Here is an 18,444-nt window from a genome sequence, read left to right on the forward strand (position 1 = left end):
TACCTCAGTCCGAAAAACAAATCACAGTATGATGAAGTGTGTTAGGTGTACACGACAACAAACCCATTTCCCCTACGTGTCTGCTTCCACCATGTCATACTGGATTTCATAGCATGTGCGAGAGAGATTCACTTAGTCACATGCTGCATCTGTGCAACGTCCAGTCAATACGATCCAGTTCATCATAGCAGTCCTCATCAGGGTCAGTCATACACAATCTACATCATATATGAGCACACACACCACCAGCCGTTGGAAATGCTGCTTACTAGTAAGATGTTGTTTTTGCATTGGTTTGTATTAGGAGAAGGAGAATATGGCATCAGAAGCCTGTAAGTGACATAATGTAAGTGATGCCATGTGCTGAGTTTGATTGACAGGTTCTGTTCTGCAGTATCAGCTGGATTCCATAAAAGAGAGAGAGGGTGAGAGACACAAAGCTGAGCTCAGCTGAGATCCATACGGCTGCAGCACTGTTCGTTTACATGACAGCTTCCCAGGCCCTGCCTTGACATCTGCCAGTCACACGCACCGCGGTCACAGTAATAAAGATTTAAGAGCTTCCAAAAATAGGCGGCAGGACACTAACACACAGACACAGGCAGAAACAGTCAGGGCACTCCAGAAGAGCACCATCTCTCCACGAGGACAACATCAGCCCTTTGTGAAGAGTCTGTATCGGGTCATTAAAATACTAATAAATGCAGCCAGAAAAACTACCAGACAGGAAGCAACTCATTTCAGGACAATATGGATGACCCCAATGCACACTGAGTTTCTAGAGTAGAACACAAAAAAGAAGCACAGAGGGATCTCATTCATACAACAACTGAATATAACAGTTTATGTAAGAATGGTTTGCATAGGAATTTGTCATATATGAAATGGAAAGTAACAGTTTATGTAAGAATTTGAATCGGTTTACATAAATATTTGTTGTGCACAATCAAGCAAATCCAACCATTATTGAAATAAATGTTTGATGAACAAATAAGGACAAAAGTTCAATATGCACATAATTCTATCCTATTTAACGAATGATTTACAAAAATATATATAATTAAAAAGCAACAATTTATGTAAAAACTGATGCACAGACTATACAGATATGCACATAATTACACGTGCAACTAATGCAAGCCAATTTACAAATAAAATGTATTACAATCAATTTATATAGAAATATGCTGTGCACATAATATGCAGAAATTTATTTTACAAACATTTTATATAGCAAACAATTTAAATAAGAAATAATCTACAGACAATCTATCCTTATTTATTATGCACATAATTTGATGTGAATTTATGAATGACTTACCTAGAAATTCTCTATGTACACAGCCAATCAAAGCGACAATTTACATATGAACTTTTACAAACAATTTACACAGGCATTGATTATGTACATAATCAATTCAATGCGACGATTTACAACTACTTACTCAGAAATTAGTTTTGCACTTTCAATGCAACAGCTAACACTGGAATGTTTTGACAAACGACTTACTCTGAAATTGGCAATGTTCAGAGAAAATGTATATAAGAATTGTTTAAGACTGTAATCCATTGGGGAAACGTATATAAGAATGGTTTTACAAATCATTTACATAGGCATTCATTCTGCTTGCATTTCTGCTAATAAATAAAGCCACTGGAAAAATTGCATCCTCCTGGCGGTTTGGTGAACTATTTTCAATGGACTATGATTTGGGACATACTAATCTTAATCTCACATATTATTTATGCCAGATAGTACATGAATTGGGGTGCAGGGGTCTATCTATCACACTCATTATCGGTGATCTAAAGAAACATGTGCAAATAAACAGGTCGACGCAGCTCTTGAAACAAACATTTTTTGTAGAACCTCAAATAAAAAATACATGTTTTTGTTTTGTTTTACCCAATTTTCAAAATTAATTTCCACATAAAACTACTTCAATGACTATAGTAAACATAAACCAAATTGTATGTAGAAAACTCCTGTAATGTAAATTAAGTTTTTTTTTAATAAGTTTTTTTTATTGGCCCAAAATCTGTTGATTCTATGCACATCATTTACTGATGTGCAGCTAATTTATCGACATTTAAACACTGATTCAGTTGTGCAAACAGCCATAAATCACAATACAAGATTTAATATGTATAGCTTCTATTAAACACGATCAAAACTCATCCCGCCAACTATTTATCATGAGATTACAAGATGTCTCCTCTTTCCTCTCTTTCTTGTTCTCTCTTGCTTTACCTTGTTCTACATCCAATGTCCTACATCGTCCCTTCTTTCCTCTCGATTTCTTCCATCTTCAGCTCATTTTGAAATCAATGATTTCAGAACTTAATTTCCTTGCATTTCCTAACGCCTGAAGGGGTGTTCTCATTCTGGGCCCATTTTCTCTCTCTCCATCTCTCTTTCTCTCAGTTATCAGGAGTCTGCTGGGCTTTGGGTGATGGTTGGGTCTAGTCACCAGCATACTGCTGGCCCTGATAGCAGCGGGCCCTATCTTTAGCTGTTCAGTCAAGAAAGCACTCAGAGGCCAACTTTGCGGCCAACCAACTCAATTCCAAAGCTCTGAAACATCGGCTCCGTTCCAAACCCTACCGAGCTGCCTAGCAAGTCTGTACCATGCAACAATCTTCAGCAGGCAGCAAAATGACATCGCTTTACCAGTTGCCTCATTTTGGCACAAATTTAAACAAGCATCACTCGCATCATTTGCAGAAAAGCCAATACCAAATGGATTATAATGAATTCATAATGGTGAAGGAAATATAGTTTGATTGTGTTGTCGAAACAGAATTCAAACTGCAACATTGTAAACAAACAATTTTTCATCAGTAGAGTAGAGTAGGGATGGGCCAGAATTGTTGAGCTAGTATAATGAAGCTATAAGTCCGATAACAGGTTTAAGGCAAGAAATCTGAGCTCTGAAACATACACAACTAAGATTACTCAATAAACTCTCATGGCTGATAGAAGACCGTTAATACAGTTTTGGCTACCACCGAAGACATGACGGACACCAGACAAAAAATATATTTTCTGACAGGATATGGCATCCATGGCTAAATCTAATATTTCCAGCATGGACACTAACTTTATTTTCTTTAAAGGCCGTTTTCTCAAAATCTATTTTTTATTGTATATACTGTATATTTTTATACATGGTCTGAAGAAAGTTTTTATAGAGGGGTTTGTTAAAATAGCATTTCCCTGATTTTATACAAAATGTTATTCTTAAAAACATGGAGAAAATTATTATAATTATAACTATTATCATCAATATCACTGTTGTTGTTTTTATCAATTATTATTATTAATTCTTATCGTTTTTGTTGTTTGTTTTATTTATTTATTTGTTTTGGCTATTGACAGTGTTTTCTTTATAAAATGATGAAAAGAGATCTCCAAAATCTCATCTCTAAAAACCTGTAACTTGGCAACAAATTAAAACAATAATTTTGAACCTGGCTTTATCCAATGTACATTTTTGTTCTGGAAATGTACGCAAATTACTACATATTCAATTAAATATCACCTCATTTGCATTTAAAAAAAAACTTTTCCAATACTTAATGTAAACACAGTCAGCTGGGACAGTATGGTGATTTCTATTGGTTACATTTATTCACCATATTAACCTATGGTATCTTGCCTTAATATTTTTGCAATATTTTTGCAATGGAGTTTTAAAAGGTGACGCCACTTCTCAAAGAGATCCCAAAGAGGCACAACGTCTCATTGAGTGTTTTAATGGGAAAACTCTCATGTGCTTTAAAGACGCCACCATCAAAGTAGCATTTGTGCAATTAGGATGCAGTAGAAAGTCACTGACTAAATAGGAAGAATTCGTCAAACTAGAATTAGGAGCAATCATTTCTGAGTCGCCTGCCTGTCTGCATGGCATGACTCACATTGGAGAATCTCAGCTAATCTCGCTCGAACACCAATTTATGATAAGACATTCTGAGTGTCTCCCAGTGAAAGACCTCAGGCAGTGTTCATATGCTACTTTTAGTCAAAAGTACTAAAGTACTTCACTTACCAAACACATGACTCATTTCTGAAGCTTAATAAACACTCATTTTTCAGCTATAATTGTCACGTGTGCCTGCATATTACACAATTGTCACGTGTGCCTGCATATTTCAATCAGCCTCTAAAAGATTTAAACCAACACAAATCTTCAAAGAATATCATGGTGCATATGTCCAAATATCATGGTAGTACCACAGCATTTTTTATGGAAATTGGTAAATCTGATGCTCCATTCATCCCTGAAGCCTCTACGAGCATCTTATGTGTCACTGTGTCATGTCCTGTGGATTTGAAGAGGGAGCAGATTGGAAGAAGACAAACCCATTACCTGCTTAGTTAAGCAGGCTAATAGAGAAAAGTGGGCATTGGTAATAATATTTTAGAAATCCAATTTTTTTCTGATTAACAGAGACAGTGGATCGATTCAACGTTTTAATGTAACAGATAAGAGTTTTACACCACGATTATCAATGGCTCGACTTCCTGCTGGGAGATAGCGATAGTTAGCGCTGCTCACCTCCAGAGCTTTGCGTTTCCTGTTGAGCAGTTTGGCGATGTCTCCTGCCACCTTCTCCACCAGCTGCTTGGGTGTATTTCGCTCCACAGAAAACTGATTCCTCTTCTCATTATAAATCTGTGGGAGGTTAAAGGTCAAACGTCAGGCACACATTCATTTCCTTTGTATCCACTTACTTTAAAAATGACAGACCTTTGCAGCTCAAAACTAATATATAGTTTACATGTGAAATTCAATATTTAGAAATCTAAACATTTATCCATTTTCTTAAAAATATATATATAATTTAATACATTAATTAAAAGAGTTTTTTTGTCAACGATGGATGGATGGATACATTTAAAAGCATTCATCTTTTGTAATATCTTAGTTAATATGATCCAGTAAACTGAGCCACCATGAAACTACTGCTATATTCTAAGACAATTAATCGTCAAGAAAAATCATTACACTATACTTTAAGTTGTTTAATTTAACTGTTTACCTTATCATTTATATATATATATATATATATATATATATATATATATATATATATATTTTTTTTTATTCTTAGTTCAATTAGATATTAATATTTATATAAATGTAAATATACATTATTTAGTATAAATAAATATTAATATATTAGAATGTATAGGTAACATATTTTACCAAAAATTGTTGATTATTAAATAAAATAATTCTGAATATATATATATATATATATATATATATATATATATATATATATATATATATATATATATATATATATATATATATATATATATATATATATATATATGCAGCTCTAAGTGCCATCTGAAATTTTCTTCTAAAATTAGCATCTTAATCAGGCTCATATGTGTAAATTCAGTAAGCTTATGTTTATGGTATAGGTCCTTTAGTTGTTTCAAGTGAAACAACTAAACATAAACACATTATATATATAAATAGTGAAACCTCAAAACTTAAACAGATGTGAACTAGAAGATCTCCGAATGGACTGGGTTAACTGCACAGTGCAAAACAATGATAAAAAGTATCCTTTAAAAAGTATCATTTAAAAAAAAACACGAACATGTATTTAATTAAATTAAACTAAAAGAAAAAGAGTACAAGTCATGCCATAATCTGATCTGGATTTATGGGTCAGCATTGTTCCTGATGTCAGTGCTTTTCCCAGTGATTTACACATACAGTAGCAGGTCTGGTCTTACAGTCTGACTCAGCACACCGCCATGCTGTCCACCGTAATCTGACCCCCCGGGACGCCCAGTTATCCCCTCCACTCCAGGGACACCATTACCCACAAATCCATCTATGTCAAACTGAGGACTAGGCAAAAAGCCAATTGCAATCCCCCTAGAAAGAGGAATTCTTTCACACACACACACACACACACACAGCTGGTGGAGGCTTTAGTAAGGGCTTCGGCCTCTAACACCATGTTTGAAGCTGTGCTCCCCTGTCACCAGATAATGGCTAAACCACAAGCACTGTTTTACGTCAACTTGAGTGAATAATGGACAGAATAGTGGCCAGTGCATGGAATGGGCTGGCGACTAGAGAGGGAAGGGACATTAGCGTAACCTAGTTTTAAAACCGTGTTACTTGTTATTTTTGGAATACAATTATAAAGCCCTTGAAAAAGTCATTAGTGTCTTTGATAAACACTGAGATACTGATCTCATAAAACAGGGACACAGTTCCCATTTAAACTCAGTTAATAAATTCATTAATTAAATATGTTTGTATTTTTCTTTCTGTCTTAGGATGTGATGAACATAATGTGTTCTACTGATATGCATTTCCTGTCTGAACACAAATACTGCCCCCTAAATGCCAGGAAGGTCAATAGCAGCAAAAAAAAAAAAAAAACCTAAATTAAATATAATTTAATTTCATCAAACATTTAGAAGCACCTAGACCAGAAAATGTTAGACAAATTAAAAATATTGAAGATAGATAGATAGATAGATAGATAGATAGATAGATAGATAGATAGATAGATAGATAGATAGATAGATAGATAGATAGATAGATAGATAGATAGATAGATAGATAGATAGATAGATAGATAGATACAAGAATCAATAAATAATCATTCTTATTTTTAATTTTCAGATTTGTAATGCCTTCAATATGTTCAAAGGAAAAGAAAAAAAACATTTAGATATATAGTCAATGCTAAACCGCCTTTATTGAGAGGCTATTAATAATAATCATAAAAAAACAGGTTTAAATTTAATCTGTAAACATTTGTATTCAGTAAAGTGTGAAATGCTGAAGTGACTCATGGACTTTAGCTTTCATGCAAAGAAATTAAGTCAAAATGTTTATAAAATAATATACTTTCGATGTTGTGTGTGTGTGTGTGTGTGTGTGTGTGTGTGTGTGTGTGTGTGTGTGTGTGTGTGTGTGAGCGCTGAGATGGAGGAAGCAGGAACAGCAGGCAGGAGGGTCTGCTGTCTGGGTCGGGCCAAGAGATCTAGATGAACTGGGCCAAACACACTCACACTGAACCAGAGTGAGCAAAAGCCCGTCCAATTCAATATGCTTCCACTGGCAGTCACACATCACACACACATAAGTACATAACGATACTCTCAGACAAACACACACAACACAAACTAGTGTGATCTCCAATAACAGGACAGAAACAGAACACACGGTGTCTCATTAGTGAAGAGACGCGTCCCAGTATGCCAAACTGAGACTGTGCTAGTATAAACACACAGATGGTGCAAGAGAAAGAGAACAAGGGAAAAAGCTCAAATATGGTCTGAGATCACACTAAAGAAAGAAAGAAAGAAAGAAAGGAAATTATTTATCCATCAAGACAATTCTACCCCAGTTCATCATTACCTTCTGTATATATATATATATATATATATATATATATATATATATATATATATATTTGGGGTGTAACGGTTCACAAAATTCACGGTTCGGTTCGATACGATTCACTGGTGTCACGGTTCGGTTCGGTACGGTTCGGTACGTTTTAGATACAGCAAAAAGAAAAAATTGGCAGATAAATTTCCTTGATTTTTAAAAAAATATTTATTTATTAAAACTAACAAAGTATTTTTTTTTTTTTTACACTGAACAATGATGGAGCTATTCTTTACCCATCTTCTATGGTGTTTTCTTAGCAGCATACTGTATAAAACAAAAATAGCTCCTTATATAAAAAAATGAAAATGTTATATTGTTGTAGTAGTTGTGGACAAATGCAAAGATGTAACTTTTTATATGGAACTCTATAACTCTTTATATTGAGTTGTGTGTTTTTACTCAATTGGTTCTCCATAGGGCTTATGTTTTTTGGAACAAAGCAGGAATTACGGTCTGGATGAAATGGGCTCATGAAGGAATATTGTAACGGGGCTCAGTTACGCATGTTCTTAAAACCTGCGTTTTCCACTACAGAGTGCGCTCGCTCACTCAGAACGCGCTGAAGGCTCATTGCGAAATGGCTAAAGGGTCTTTCACACAGGACGCGGTATACGCGGCGCTGGACCCTGGGCTCAGCGTTGCTCTTCAGATACAACACGATTTGCGCTGCACTATGCCAAGAGCAAAGTAGGTGGAGTTTTCAAAACTGCCCGTGCATACGTTCTATTTATAACAGTTCTTCTATCTAGTAACGTGCAGGCCTGTTAATTGTATCGTACTGCTTAGGAAATTCTGACACAGTACAGTACTAGTCCATTTTGATTACCGTACTTGTTTGGATGCCCCGATCGATTGGTAAGGTGCACCCAAACACCAGACCTGTTGGTTATTGGAGGATCTTCTATTTCTGGTCTTTTAAACGCATTGGCCATGTTGCAACGAGCCTTCAGTGCGTGCTGAGTGAGCGAGCGCCTGACTGAGTAGCCTAACATAAAACATATAAGTTGGTGTTTTTTTTCTTCTTCGGGGGTGTCAGGGGCGTTGCCTGTTACGTCGTTAGGGTTATTGGGCTACCTTGTTGAACGCATATCATTATATTTCACAATTTCTTTTTTTTTTTTCAAATATAATTAATTAGTCCAACGAACCATTCGGTACATAATGCGTACCGTGCACCGAACCGAAAGCCTCGAATGGTTCAATACGAATACGTGTATCGTTACACCCCTAATATATATATATATATATGAAGTCATACCGGACTGGAAAGCCATGAGGGTGAGTAAACAACGATAACCTACAACATCTCTCTCAGTAAACACTGTATCTGTAATTACACTCCAGAAGATTTACTTTCCCACCCTGACAGCCAGCTTCCTTTTCCAAACTCCAGAGACAAAGCAGCAAAACAGTTTCAATTTGACCTTGTGTCTTAAATTTTTCTTTACAAAAAGATTTGTTTGAGGTTTTCTCTCTCTCTTTTTTTTTTTTTTTACGCGACTTGCTTGCGTCTGAGAGAAAAACGGCTCCGCTTATCAGCCCATGAAGGCGGTCTGTTGACAGAGACAGATGCTGCGTCATTAAGGAATATTAGTGGACTCCGCCAAGCAGACAGCGCACGCATCCCGCCAGGCACAGGAACAGTTCAATAAAACAGAGCAAGAGGGAGGGAGACGGCCAAACTCTGAGTCAGACAATGCTAAAAAGAAGCAGTCAATGGAAGAAAAAGATATGGCCTCCAGAGATTCAAACGGAGAGATTCGATACAGATGTGGTGAGACGGAAAGAACTAAGGGACTTGAGTGACAAAAAACATATATAATGTGGGCGATATTCCCACAGAGACTGGAGACAACTGACTAATAGAAAAGGAGGTCTATAGATCAAGCAGGATAAGAGTGGACGAGGAACTGGAGCTCAGGAGAAAGAGAGATGGACGTTTGTTGTGTGAAGACAGACATGGCTGCTGTTTATACCAGCACACCATGTTGTGTTTTAAATGCTGGAGTCAACATAAAAAGCCGTTCAAACCAATTTACTTCTACAAAAGAACTTTCAACAGGACTTTTTTTATCAGGAATAAACTAGATGGTCTCTATATGACAGGTGGTAAAAGGGGAGGGGCTAAAAATAAGAGGTCTTGATGACATCAGCTCAAGGAAAGTCATTTGAGAGGAAGAGCAAATCATTTTATATAGCAGCTTTAACAGCATACCATCCTTGGTTAACAAGTTTTGCATTGACCAGCTTAAAGAAGCTCTGTGTTTCCTCTCTTCAGGAAATAAACTCTCCTTTCTTATACTCTTAATGGTTTATTTAATTTATCCTCTATATTTAACATAAAATGATTAAATGTAAAATTGTGTAATACATATAGCATTTTTTTTATTTTGCCAGAAAGTCATGAGCATTTTTACTACAGTATACTGTCAATTCAAATTATATTTTAATGGTAGATTCATTTCAAATGCTAAGGCTATAAGATTAAAATTGTAAACATCCTGAATGAAACAAAAACAAATTTTTCGCATAATTTGAGGTTATAAAATGTTCTAAAATGTCATGAAAAACATTCTATTTATAAGAGATATTAACTATTTTATATATACACATATAATATACATATGTCAATCAGACTGAATTCATTATGATTGATGAATCTGAATGTAGTGTTTACATGAACGCTAAAAAAGAGATCGGGTTGATGTGCACATTTATATGTCATAAGCTTCAAATTGGAATAGATTTCTTTGACATGCGAACACTGCTCAGATAGTGGAAGTGAAAAGTGAAAGTGACATATGGATAATATCGAGTTACTCACTGTTTGCACATAATAACAACTCTCCTACATGGTTTCTTTATTTGTTCTTAACAGCAGAATTAATATTTACCCGTTTATGGATAAATATACATATAAACTGTGAACGAGTATCCAAAACAAGGTTGTCCTGCTCCACTTAACAAGCCGAGTGAAAGGAGAGTTGTATAATGACAGGACATGCATTTATACAACATTAAAAGCAAGAGTTCCGTGCGTCATACAGTACGTCATTAGCCTACGTTATTTGTGCGTCATTGCACATGCGCAGTTCTTTCAGTTTCATGGTTCAATCCGATCGAGTGTTTACATGCACACTCAATCGTATTAGAAGAGGAATAAACCACCCCCTTCAATCCGATCGAAATTTCATTCCAATCGAGCTCAATCAGATTGATTAAGGTGTTTATATGAACGTTTTTCAATCCGACTGAGCCATTGATCCGATTAAAAATGGATTATTTGGGTGCATGTAAACGTAGCCAATGTGTCTCATATTTCATATTTTCTAACAGACCTTTATAACAAAAAGGAAAAAGTTGTTATCTATTGTGTTAATACAAATCAACTCCTGGGAAATAAAAGTTGCCTGAAGAAAAACCAGCATGCAAATTCATGTTAGTCTCTAGCTGAACTCTACAGCAGGGATGGCAATAAATCAGAAGCATTTTCAGCGATGATGTGTCTGATTGAGCCAAACTCTGATAGATATCACATTAACTGCTGGCTCATGTCAGTGTCTATGAGGAAACTGACCATTTGAGCAGATGGGCTATTAGATGTGTGTGCTGATGCTAAGTACCAATGCAGCGGCTATGACTCAAACGCTCAAATATACTGTTGATCTGGTTGTTTCAGACAGACATTCACTCATACACCATACGGCCATAAAACACATGAAGTCAGGGTCAGAAGAACGGATATAAAAGATGGCGATGTCACACACTTATCAGTGAGGATAAAAAACCCTCTATCTCTACGTCCTCATCTCTTTATAGTATCAGTCTTTGAGACGGATATGAATGTCAGCTCTTTATTAACTTGCTAAAATAAGTTATTGTGTGTGCTTCATCTCTTCTGAATCTCTTTTGTCCTCCACCACTCAATCACTCTTTCTTTCTCTCTAGAAGTGCAAAAGTTCACTCATTCATGCCTGATTCATTTCAAGTGAACATGAAACGAAATTCAGCCTGTGATTCACAAACTTCAGGAGATGACAACTGTTACTTAAAATATCTATTTGAAGGTCAATTTGAAATTACTATTTAAATAATTGCTGTCAGATTATTTTAAGTAGATTACACGTTCACAGATCTCTGGTGCTGGTTAACAGTCACATGACACGCAGGCAAACAAATATAACATTCATTTATTAAAGAATTTTATTCAGGTTTTGTTTTTCATTTTAGAATTTTTTTATTTATATATACAATTATTTTATTATTTATTCATAAAAATATATATTTTATTTTAATTTGACTAATATTTAATATTTTGTCTATTTTACATTTTTATTATCAAGCCACAAACCTCAGTTTTGTTATTATTGCTGTAAACCTTTTTTACACATTAAATTACTACATTACTAAAGCCAATTTGGGGTAAATAAACATTTACACAGAAGAAATGCAAAAGCACTAAGTCCCACATATAAACATTGTTTTAACATTATATAATGAAAGAATACATTAAACTGGAGGCCAAGGGGCTGATGGAGGTTTGGGTTCAGTGTGGGTATGTCAGTTATGCACCTAAAGTCAATGTCACAACACAGGATGCAATTAAGAAAAATTGTGCTGTAATCTGCCAATTACGTCTGTATTCCTTGGATAGAGCTGACAACTAATTAATGTAGAGAAGGTGGAAACAGAAACCAGCTGTGACACATAAGTTCTTTCACACACACACACACGCAAGCAGACAAACACACACTTCAGGCTGTCTTTGATTGAGTTTGACACACAACCTCTCACAGCTACAAACCCTGAAGCCTCCCCTGGTGAGCTGATTGTACCAATAGCTAAGAGGTGTGTGTGTGTGTGTGTGTGTGTTGAGCTCATCATGCTAATCGCCCTTCTATCTCCTGCTTTGCTGATGAAGGTCGTCATCTGTCCATCAACGTGAGCACAATCTATCGACTGCACATGTTTAGTCTCTTCTCCTCCACTGAATCACTGTATTATTAATTATATTTGTTAAATCATCATTATTACTAAAGCTCGTACGTGTGCTTACAGATCTTAAAAGCTCCTAAGCATTCAACTTTGGCATTTAAATCAATTTCAACAACAAAATATCATACCACAAACCATGTGTCATGTTGAGGCGAAGTGCGTACTTGGATAAATGTCCAGAAAACACCTAGAATCATGCTGGAGTGTTTCTCACACCACTTCCGTTTGCTTCAGTTGTTTTAGTCTCATCTTGTCTCCATTCCTCTCTCTGGCTTCTGTGTGAGTCCGTAGCCTGCAGGTTTTTGCTCAGGATTGAGCTCAAATTAAAGTGTGTGTGATTTAGAACAAGAGCATGTAGAGATGTTGCTCCTAATTGTTCTCGATTACTGAAAAACCTTTTTTGGATTAAGTTGCTTAATTTAAACCCAATGTACTCTTCCAGAATTCCCAGAAGCAGACCAGACCTCAATGATTCATCATTAATCCTCTCTGGGCACACGACTGGGGCATGTTTTATGATTGTCCATACGCAAGGAACCAAACATAGACTAAATCTTCAAAGAAGCCAGAATGAATTAATATATCACTCATACTGTCACCGAAAATAGATGTGGATGGAATCACAATCATTAGTCAGAAACCTCAAGCTAATCAAAAGTATTAATGTTTGTGCCAAGATACACAATCTGCCTGATCCAAACTCATCAAGTCACCCAAAAGTAGATCTTTCATCACTCAATAAAAGAGATTATTATTGTAGTTATGACTTATTTAAATATCAGTTTTATCTGACACTAAGACTAAAATGAGACTATCATTAATGTATGAATGAATGCTTATTTAATTAATAATTTAATAGCATAGATAACTGGTTCTACAAGAATTTGTTAAGAAATGTTCATGGTCACAATAAGAACTCTAACATTTGGTTGCAGACAATGTTATCTGCAATTAAAAATCATTTTTATTGTTTAAATAACTTAAAAAATTGACATGGAATTTTATTTATTTATTTATTTATTTATTTTTAAAAGAAACCTATGAGAAGCAGGACAGTTTTAAGAAAAGTCTCGATTTAATCTCCATTCAATAACCACCTCTGTCTAGTTGAAAAAAATTAGACATTAATTATGATTTTTAATTAGTGTTGGGTTTGTTTTGAAATGATTTTCACTCAGAAATAGAAAAAAGTGATGAGAAAGTGAATGAGAAAAAGTACAAAGACTGAAATGGTATTAGCCCAATGATCAAATAGTTTTTCTTTTAATTGCAATACTAGATGTCAAGTAACTCCATATTTCCCCCCAAAAGATGCTTGAAAAATACAAAATTAGATATTAATTGTAATTGTAAATTGTTATAACAAGGTTTATAATTTGGTGTAGAAATTATTATTTTTTTTACAGAAATTGTTAGTAAATTTCACAAAAATGTAAAATGAAAAACTGCAATGAAAAATGTTACATCAAACAAAAATCACAAGACAAGGAACAAATTGAATGAAACATGACACTTTCAAGTAGAAAATACCGAAGTATATATATATATATATATATATTTCTGAATCTGAATATGCATAAAATGCTGAAAATGCATTAAAAGACGACTTTAGATGCCTATGAGAGCAGTTTCTACTTTCATGAGGGGATTTGTGGAAAAGAGACCTACAGAGGATGTTTGGGTCAGATGGTAAAATTACATACAAATGTGTCCTTGGACAATATGTGAAAAGACCGATGTAATCGCAGTCTTTCTTATCTTTGAATTCTGCTGGACGCATTTCTGTAAATGGCGGCAAAATGTCACCAAACGAGTCCCCCGCCACCTCAAATGTCAAATGAATTCTAAGCGCACAGCCATTGCCCTTGTGCAGGCTAAGTCAATAAAGTTGGCTCTCACTTAAGGAAATATCCCTGTCTCAGTCCATAGAAACCCGTTCAGATATGAAGCCATTAAATTCAGTTTAGAGTGATTTATTCAGCTGCGCGATGAGGCATGAGCGAGTGCAAGAACCGGACCAGCATCAAATGTAATGTATATGGGAGGTTGACTGTTTTTAGCCCCGCGGACAGCTAATGATGGGGTGACTGAGAAATTTGGGTATGGTATGAAAATAGGAAAAGAAAGGCAGGTTAACATAAACATGAAATGGCATTTGTATCCCATTTTACTCACATAGTAGAGTGCCACATTGTTTTGATCTCAAATCTTTGTTTAATATGTTACTTTGAAACATGTTTTAAGAAATGTGTAATTTTATAGAAGGTATGTTTACTGCAATTGTCTTTTTTTATAACATGCATGAATTACAACAAGAAAAAAGTACAACTTCATGCTGACTTTAATATGTATGCACAAACAAAACAAAAATAATAAAATAAAACATGCATACCCATTTGAAAAAAAAGATTCCACCCTGTAACGGTTAAAATCTTCCCTACTGGCTATTTTCTTTTCTCTCTCCTTCTTATCCTGATAAGGGAGCACATAATTGATGGCCACATACTGTTAAAATCAAACCGCAAAAGAACACTGCTTTACAACTACTACTCTGACAGGAAGTTTGCAAACCCAGACAGCCGAGGAGGAGGAGATTGATGAAGGCTTGCCAGATGTGCACCCCGCTGGTGAAATGACAGATCTGATCAGACTTTAATTGCTCACCATTATACAGTAGGGAAAATATTTATTTGATTCCCTGCTGATTTTGTAAGTTTTCTTTTACGAAGAAATAAAGGGTCTGTAATTTTTATGGTAGGTTTATTGACTGATGTTATCAACTATTTCACAATAAAAGCAGTTTATCTTTCACTAATAAATATATAATGCAATGCATGTTTTACATTTAACGCTTGGGGTTAGAGATGGTAATTTGGATGCAAGTTTTAGCAAACCACACTGACAAGGTCACTGGAGGAAAATATAATGACTTATTGAAAACAATAATTTAGGCGAGTTGTTCCAATCATCATACAAGTTCATTTGACCTTTGCTGCCGCATGAGCAGTGTGTTTACCAGACCTTCACAAAAAGTGCAGAATGAAGATTTCAGGAGCCTTGAGAAGGGTTGCTGAAGCTCATAAGACTGCAAAGGGTTACCAAAGAATTTCGCTTCACAATTAGAATGAAATCCAGCACAGCTGCTTCTCTCCGCTGGAGTGGTTGTCCTACAAAGTAAGTCCAAGGGCACACTGTAGAATCCTCAAACAATCGACAGAAAACTCTAGGGTGATAGCTAAAGATCTGCAGGGATCACTCGCACTTGATAATGGCTGTATTCCTGAGCGGACTAGAGGAAAAACACTGAAGACTGCTGTTCATAGATGCTTCAGAAAAATAAATAATACAACAACAAAAAAATGTTCCACATATTGTATCAAGTACATTACATTTATATATAAAAAAATTATGATAAAAAAAAGATTGTATGAGCAAAAATATTTTTAGAAATATTAAGATTTTAGCTAAGCACAAATTTCTGTAAAGTTTCTGGCTATTTTGATCATTTTTTTATGTATTTTTTAAATAATAATCATATAAATATATTAATATTGTTATTAACTATTTTTAAATAGTCAATAAATGTTTGTTTTATTTTTACAATATGCAACAACAATTAATTACAAAAAATAAGCTTCATTTTATTATTTCATTTACAATTTCTTATTGTACTTGAATGTTGAATGTTCAAGCAAAACTTTTAAGAAATACACACAAACTAAAACTATGTGAGAGGGGACAGTACTAAAAACCTAATCACTAGCTTTTCCATCAATGACCTTGACTGTTTAAACCATATCCGTGTATATAAAGCTTCAGAAAACACTTTCTGCAGTGCGACATCACTGCACTTGACTGGGTGCATACAACTATGAGTGTATTTTAGTCTGTTTTAAACAGAAATTGTATTTAGGCATAGATATACTGGCATCTAAAAAGCATTTTCATATATTATGTAGGCATGATGACCATCACAAATATGTATAAAACAAGCATGTCTCACATTACAAAGCAGCCCTGACACCAGCGTTTAGCATAAATGCACGAACCCACACACACGACATTTAACGTGTTGTCTGGTGAGGCAGACAGAGCAAGCAAGAGAGTGTAGGGAGACAAAACCAGAGACATGCCGCCCATGTAAAACGCCAATAGGGTCAAAGCCCTTTATAAGTGACTGGCGAGAAGAGAGGACACTTAAAGAGAAGTGTAAGGAGATAAGGCTTTCAGCATGCTGTGTTAATGCGTACATTCCATTACGGTAAATACAGACTGGACGAGGGTCTGTGAGGAGGTCATGCAATGACCGTGATCTGTGAGAAATCCTGATTTTGTTAAAGGAGTAAATCACCCATAAATGAGCATTCACTCATCATTTTCTAAGCCTCATGTCACTCTAAGCCTGTATGAATTTCCTTTTTCTATGCACTATTTTAGTATAATTTGCTATCATTCCATCCATGTACAGTATTGTTATCTGAATTTTGGGTAAAAAAACAAAACAAAAACAAAACAAAAATTCTGGAAGGAAAGGCAAAAATGCACATACATTTTTTAAATGCACATAAAAAGCATTATTAGTTAATTTTTATTAATATTCAGAATCTTTTTATTTTCAGCTTTCACTTTATTTTTAAAGATTTTTGTTGTGTTTTGTCTGTTTTTTTATGTTTGTTTTTATGTTTGTCTTTTTAAGATTTTATTAATTTTGGTTTTAGTTATTTTAGCAACTTTGATATTACTATATGAAACTTAATGGAAATTACATGTCTCCTTGGCAATTAGCTGAAATAAAATACGTTTAAGCTTTTTATAGATTATATTATTTCAGTTGAAATTAATTTTATTTTTAATTCTTTTCATGGTTTTGATCGTTTCAGTTAACTGTATGAACTCATAAAATGTATACCTTGAATGCACTGGAAGTTGCTTTGCATAAAAGTCAAACTCATAAATGCAAAATGCCATGTTGAAGCAGCTCCTTTCCATACATAATGTGCACGGTGACCAGGTGCTGTCAAGTGCCAAAAATGACACAAAAAAAGCACTAGCACAAGCATATGACTTGTGCATTACATTACCTTCTTCTAAAGTCATTCTATACTTTTATGTGAGGAACAGAAAGAAACTAAAGTCATTATTCATGTGTATGTCCATGTACATTTAACTGAGGCAACTCAAAAACACATTTCATGTCAATGGCATTAAATACAATCATCTGTCACGTCCTTTAAATTACTTCAAAAGTAGCGTGACACATACGTTTCAATGTACAAGAATGCATCCCAGTCATTTATCACTTACATTGTATGGAAAAGTATTTTGAAGTTAATTCCAAAATGGTGCCTAAAATCATGCCACCGCAGGTTTAACATCAAAGCTCATTGGTTTTTGTAAATCTCATGATCAGCGTAGAAACATATGCCATGCATCTAGAGGTATTATTTGTATGCACATGTATCACAGTCCCCATTCACTTTCATTGTATGGAAAAGAGCAGCCAGGACATGCTGCAAAACACCTCCTTTTGTGTCCTACAGAAGAAAGCGGTTCGAAACAACACAAAGTTGAGCAAGCAATGACTGAACCATAATTTGTGGGTGAGCTAACCCTTCCACTCCGTGTCACACATACATGCATGTTGTGACCTTCACATGTAAACCAACAGTTGCTGCAGCTGCATGCATGACGAGGTAATCTCACCACGTTAGACCAGAGGCCAGTTGACACCCTACTAGACCGATATTGCCATGGAAACCAGCCACTTAATGACTGATAACGGCAAACGACCGGGAAACGAGCAAAGACTGAGAGCGGGAGAGAGAAAGAGAGAGAGAGATATTACGTGGAACAAAGACGGCAATTTAGTATCGGAGGACAGCGTGAAGCCCGATTATGTCGTCAGTGCAAATGATCATTAATTTCCCTCTGTCCAACCGGCGAAGATTAATGCCTCGTTCTTCCCACCGTAGCAATGGAGAGGGATCGTACAACTATGGAATAGGAA

General features: G+C 35.3%; 1 protein-coding gene across 4 annotated transcripts in view; it reads right to left on the reverse strand.

Annotated features, from left to right (window-relative positions):
* LOC128015996 (voltage-dependent calcium channel subunit alpha-2/delta-2-like) overlaps positions 1-18,444 on the reverse strand; it is a 168,539-nt gene that overhangs the window by 125,304 nt on the left and 24,791 nt on the right. For all 4 annotated transcript variants that reach the window (XM_052600288.1, XM_052600286.1, XM_052600287.1 and 1 more), the window contains exon 3: positions 4,560-4,676. In XM_052600288.1, coding sequence (XP_052456248.1) covers positions 4,560-4,676 — 117 coding nt within the window. The remainder of the gene's footprint in view (positions 1-4,559; positions 4,677-18,444) is intronic.

This window comes from Carassius gibelio, chromosome A6 (genome assembly GCF_023724105.1).
Source record: "Carassius gibelio isolate Cgi1373 ecotype wild population from Czech Republic chromosome A6, carGib1.2-hapl.c, whole genome shotgun sequence".
NCBI lineage: Eukaryota > Metazoa > Chordata > Actinopteri > Cypriniformes > Cyprinidae > Carassius > Carassius gibelio.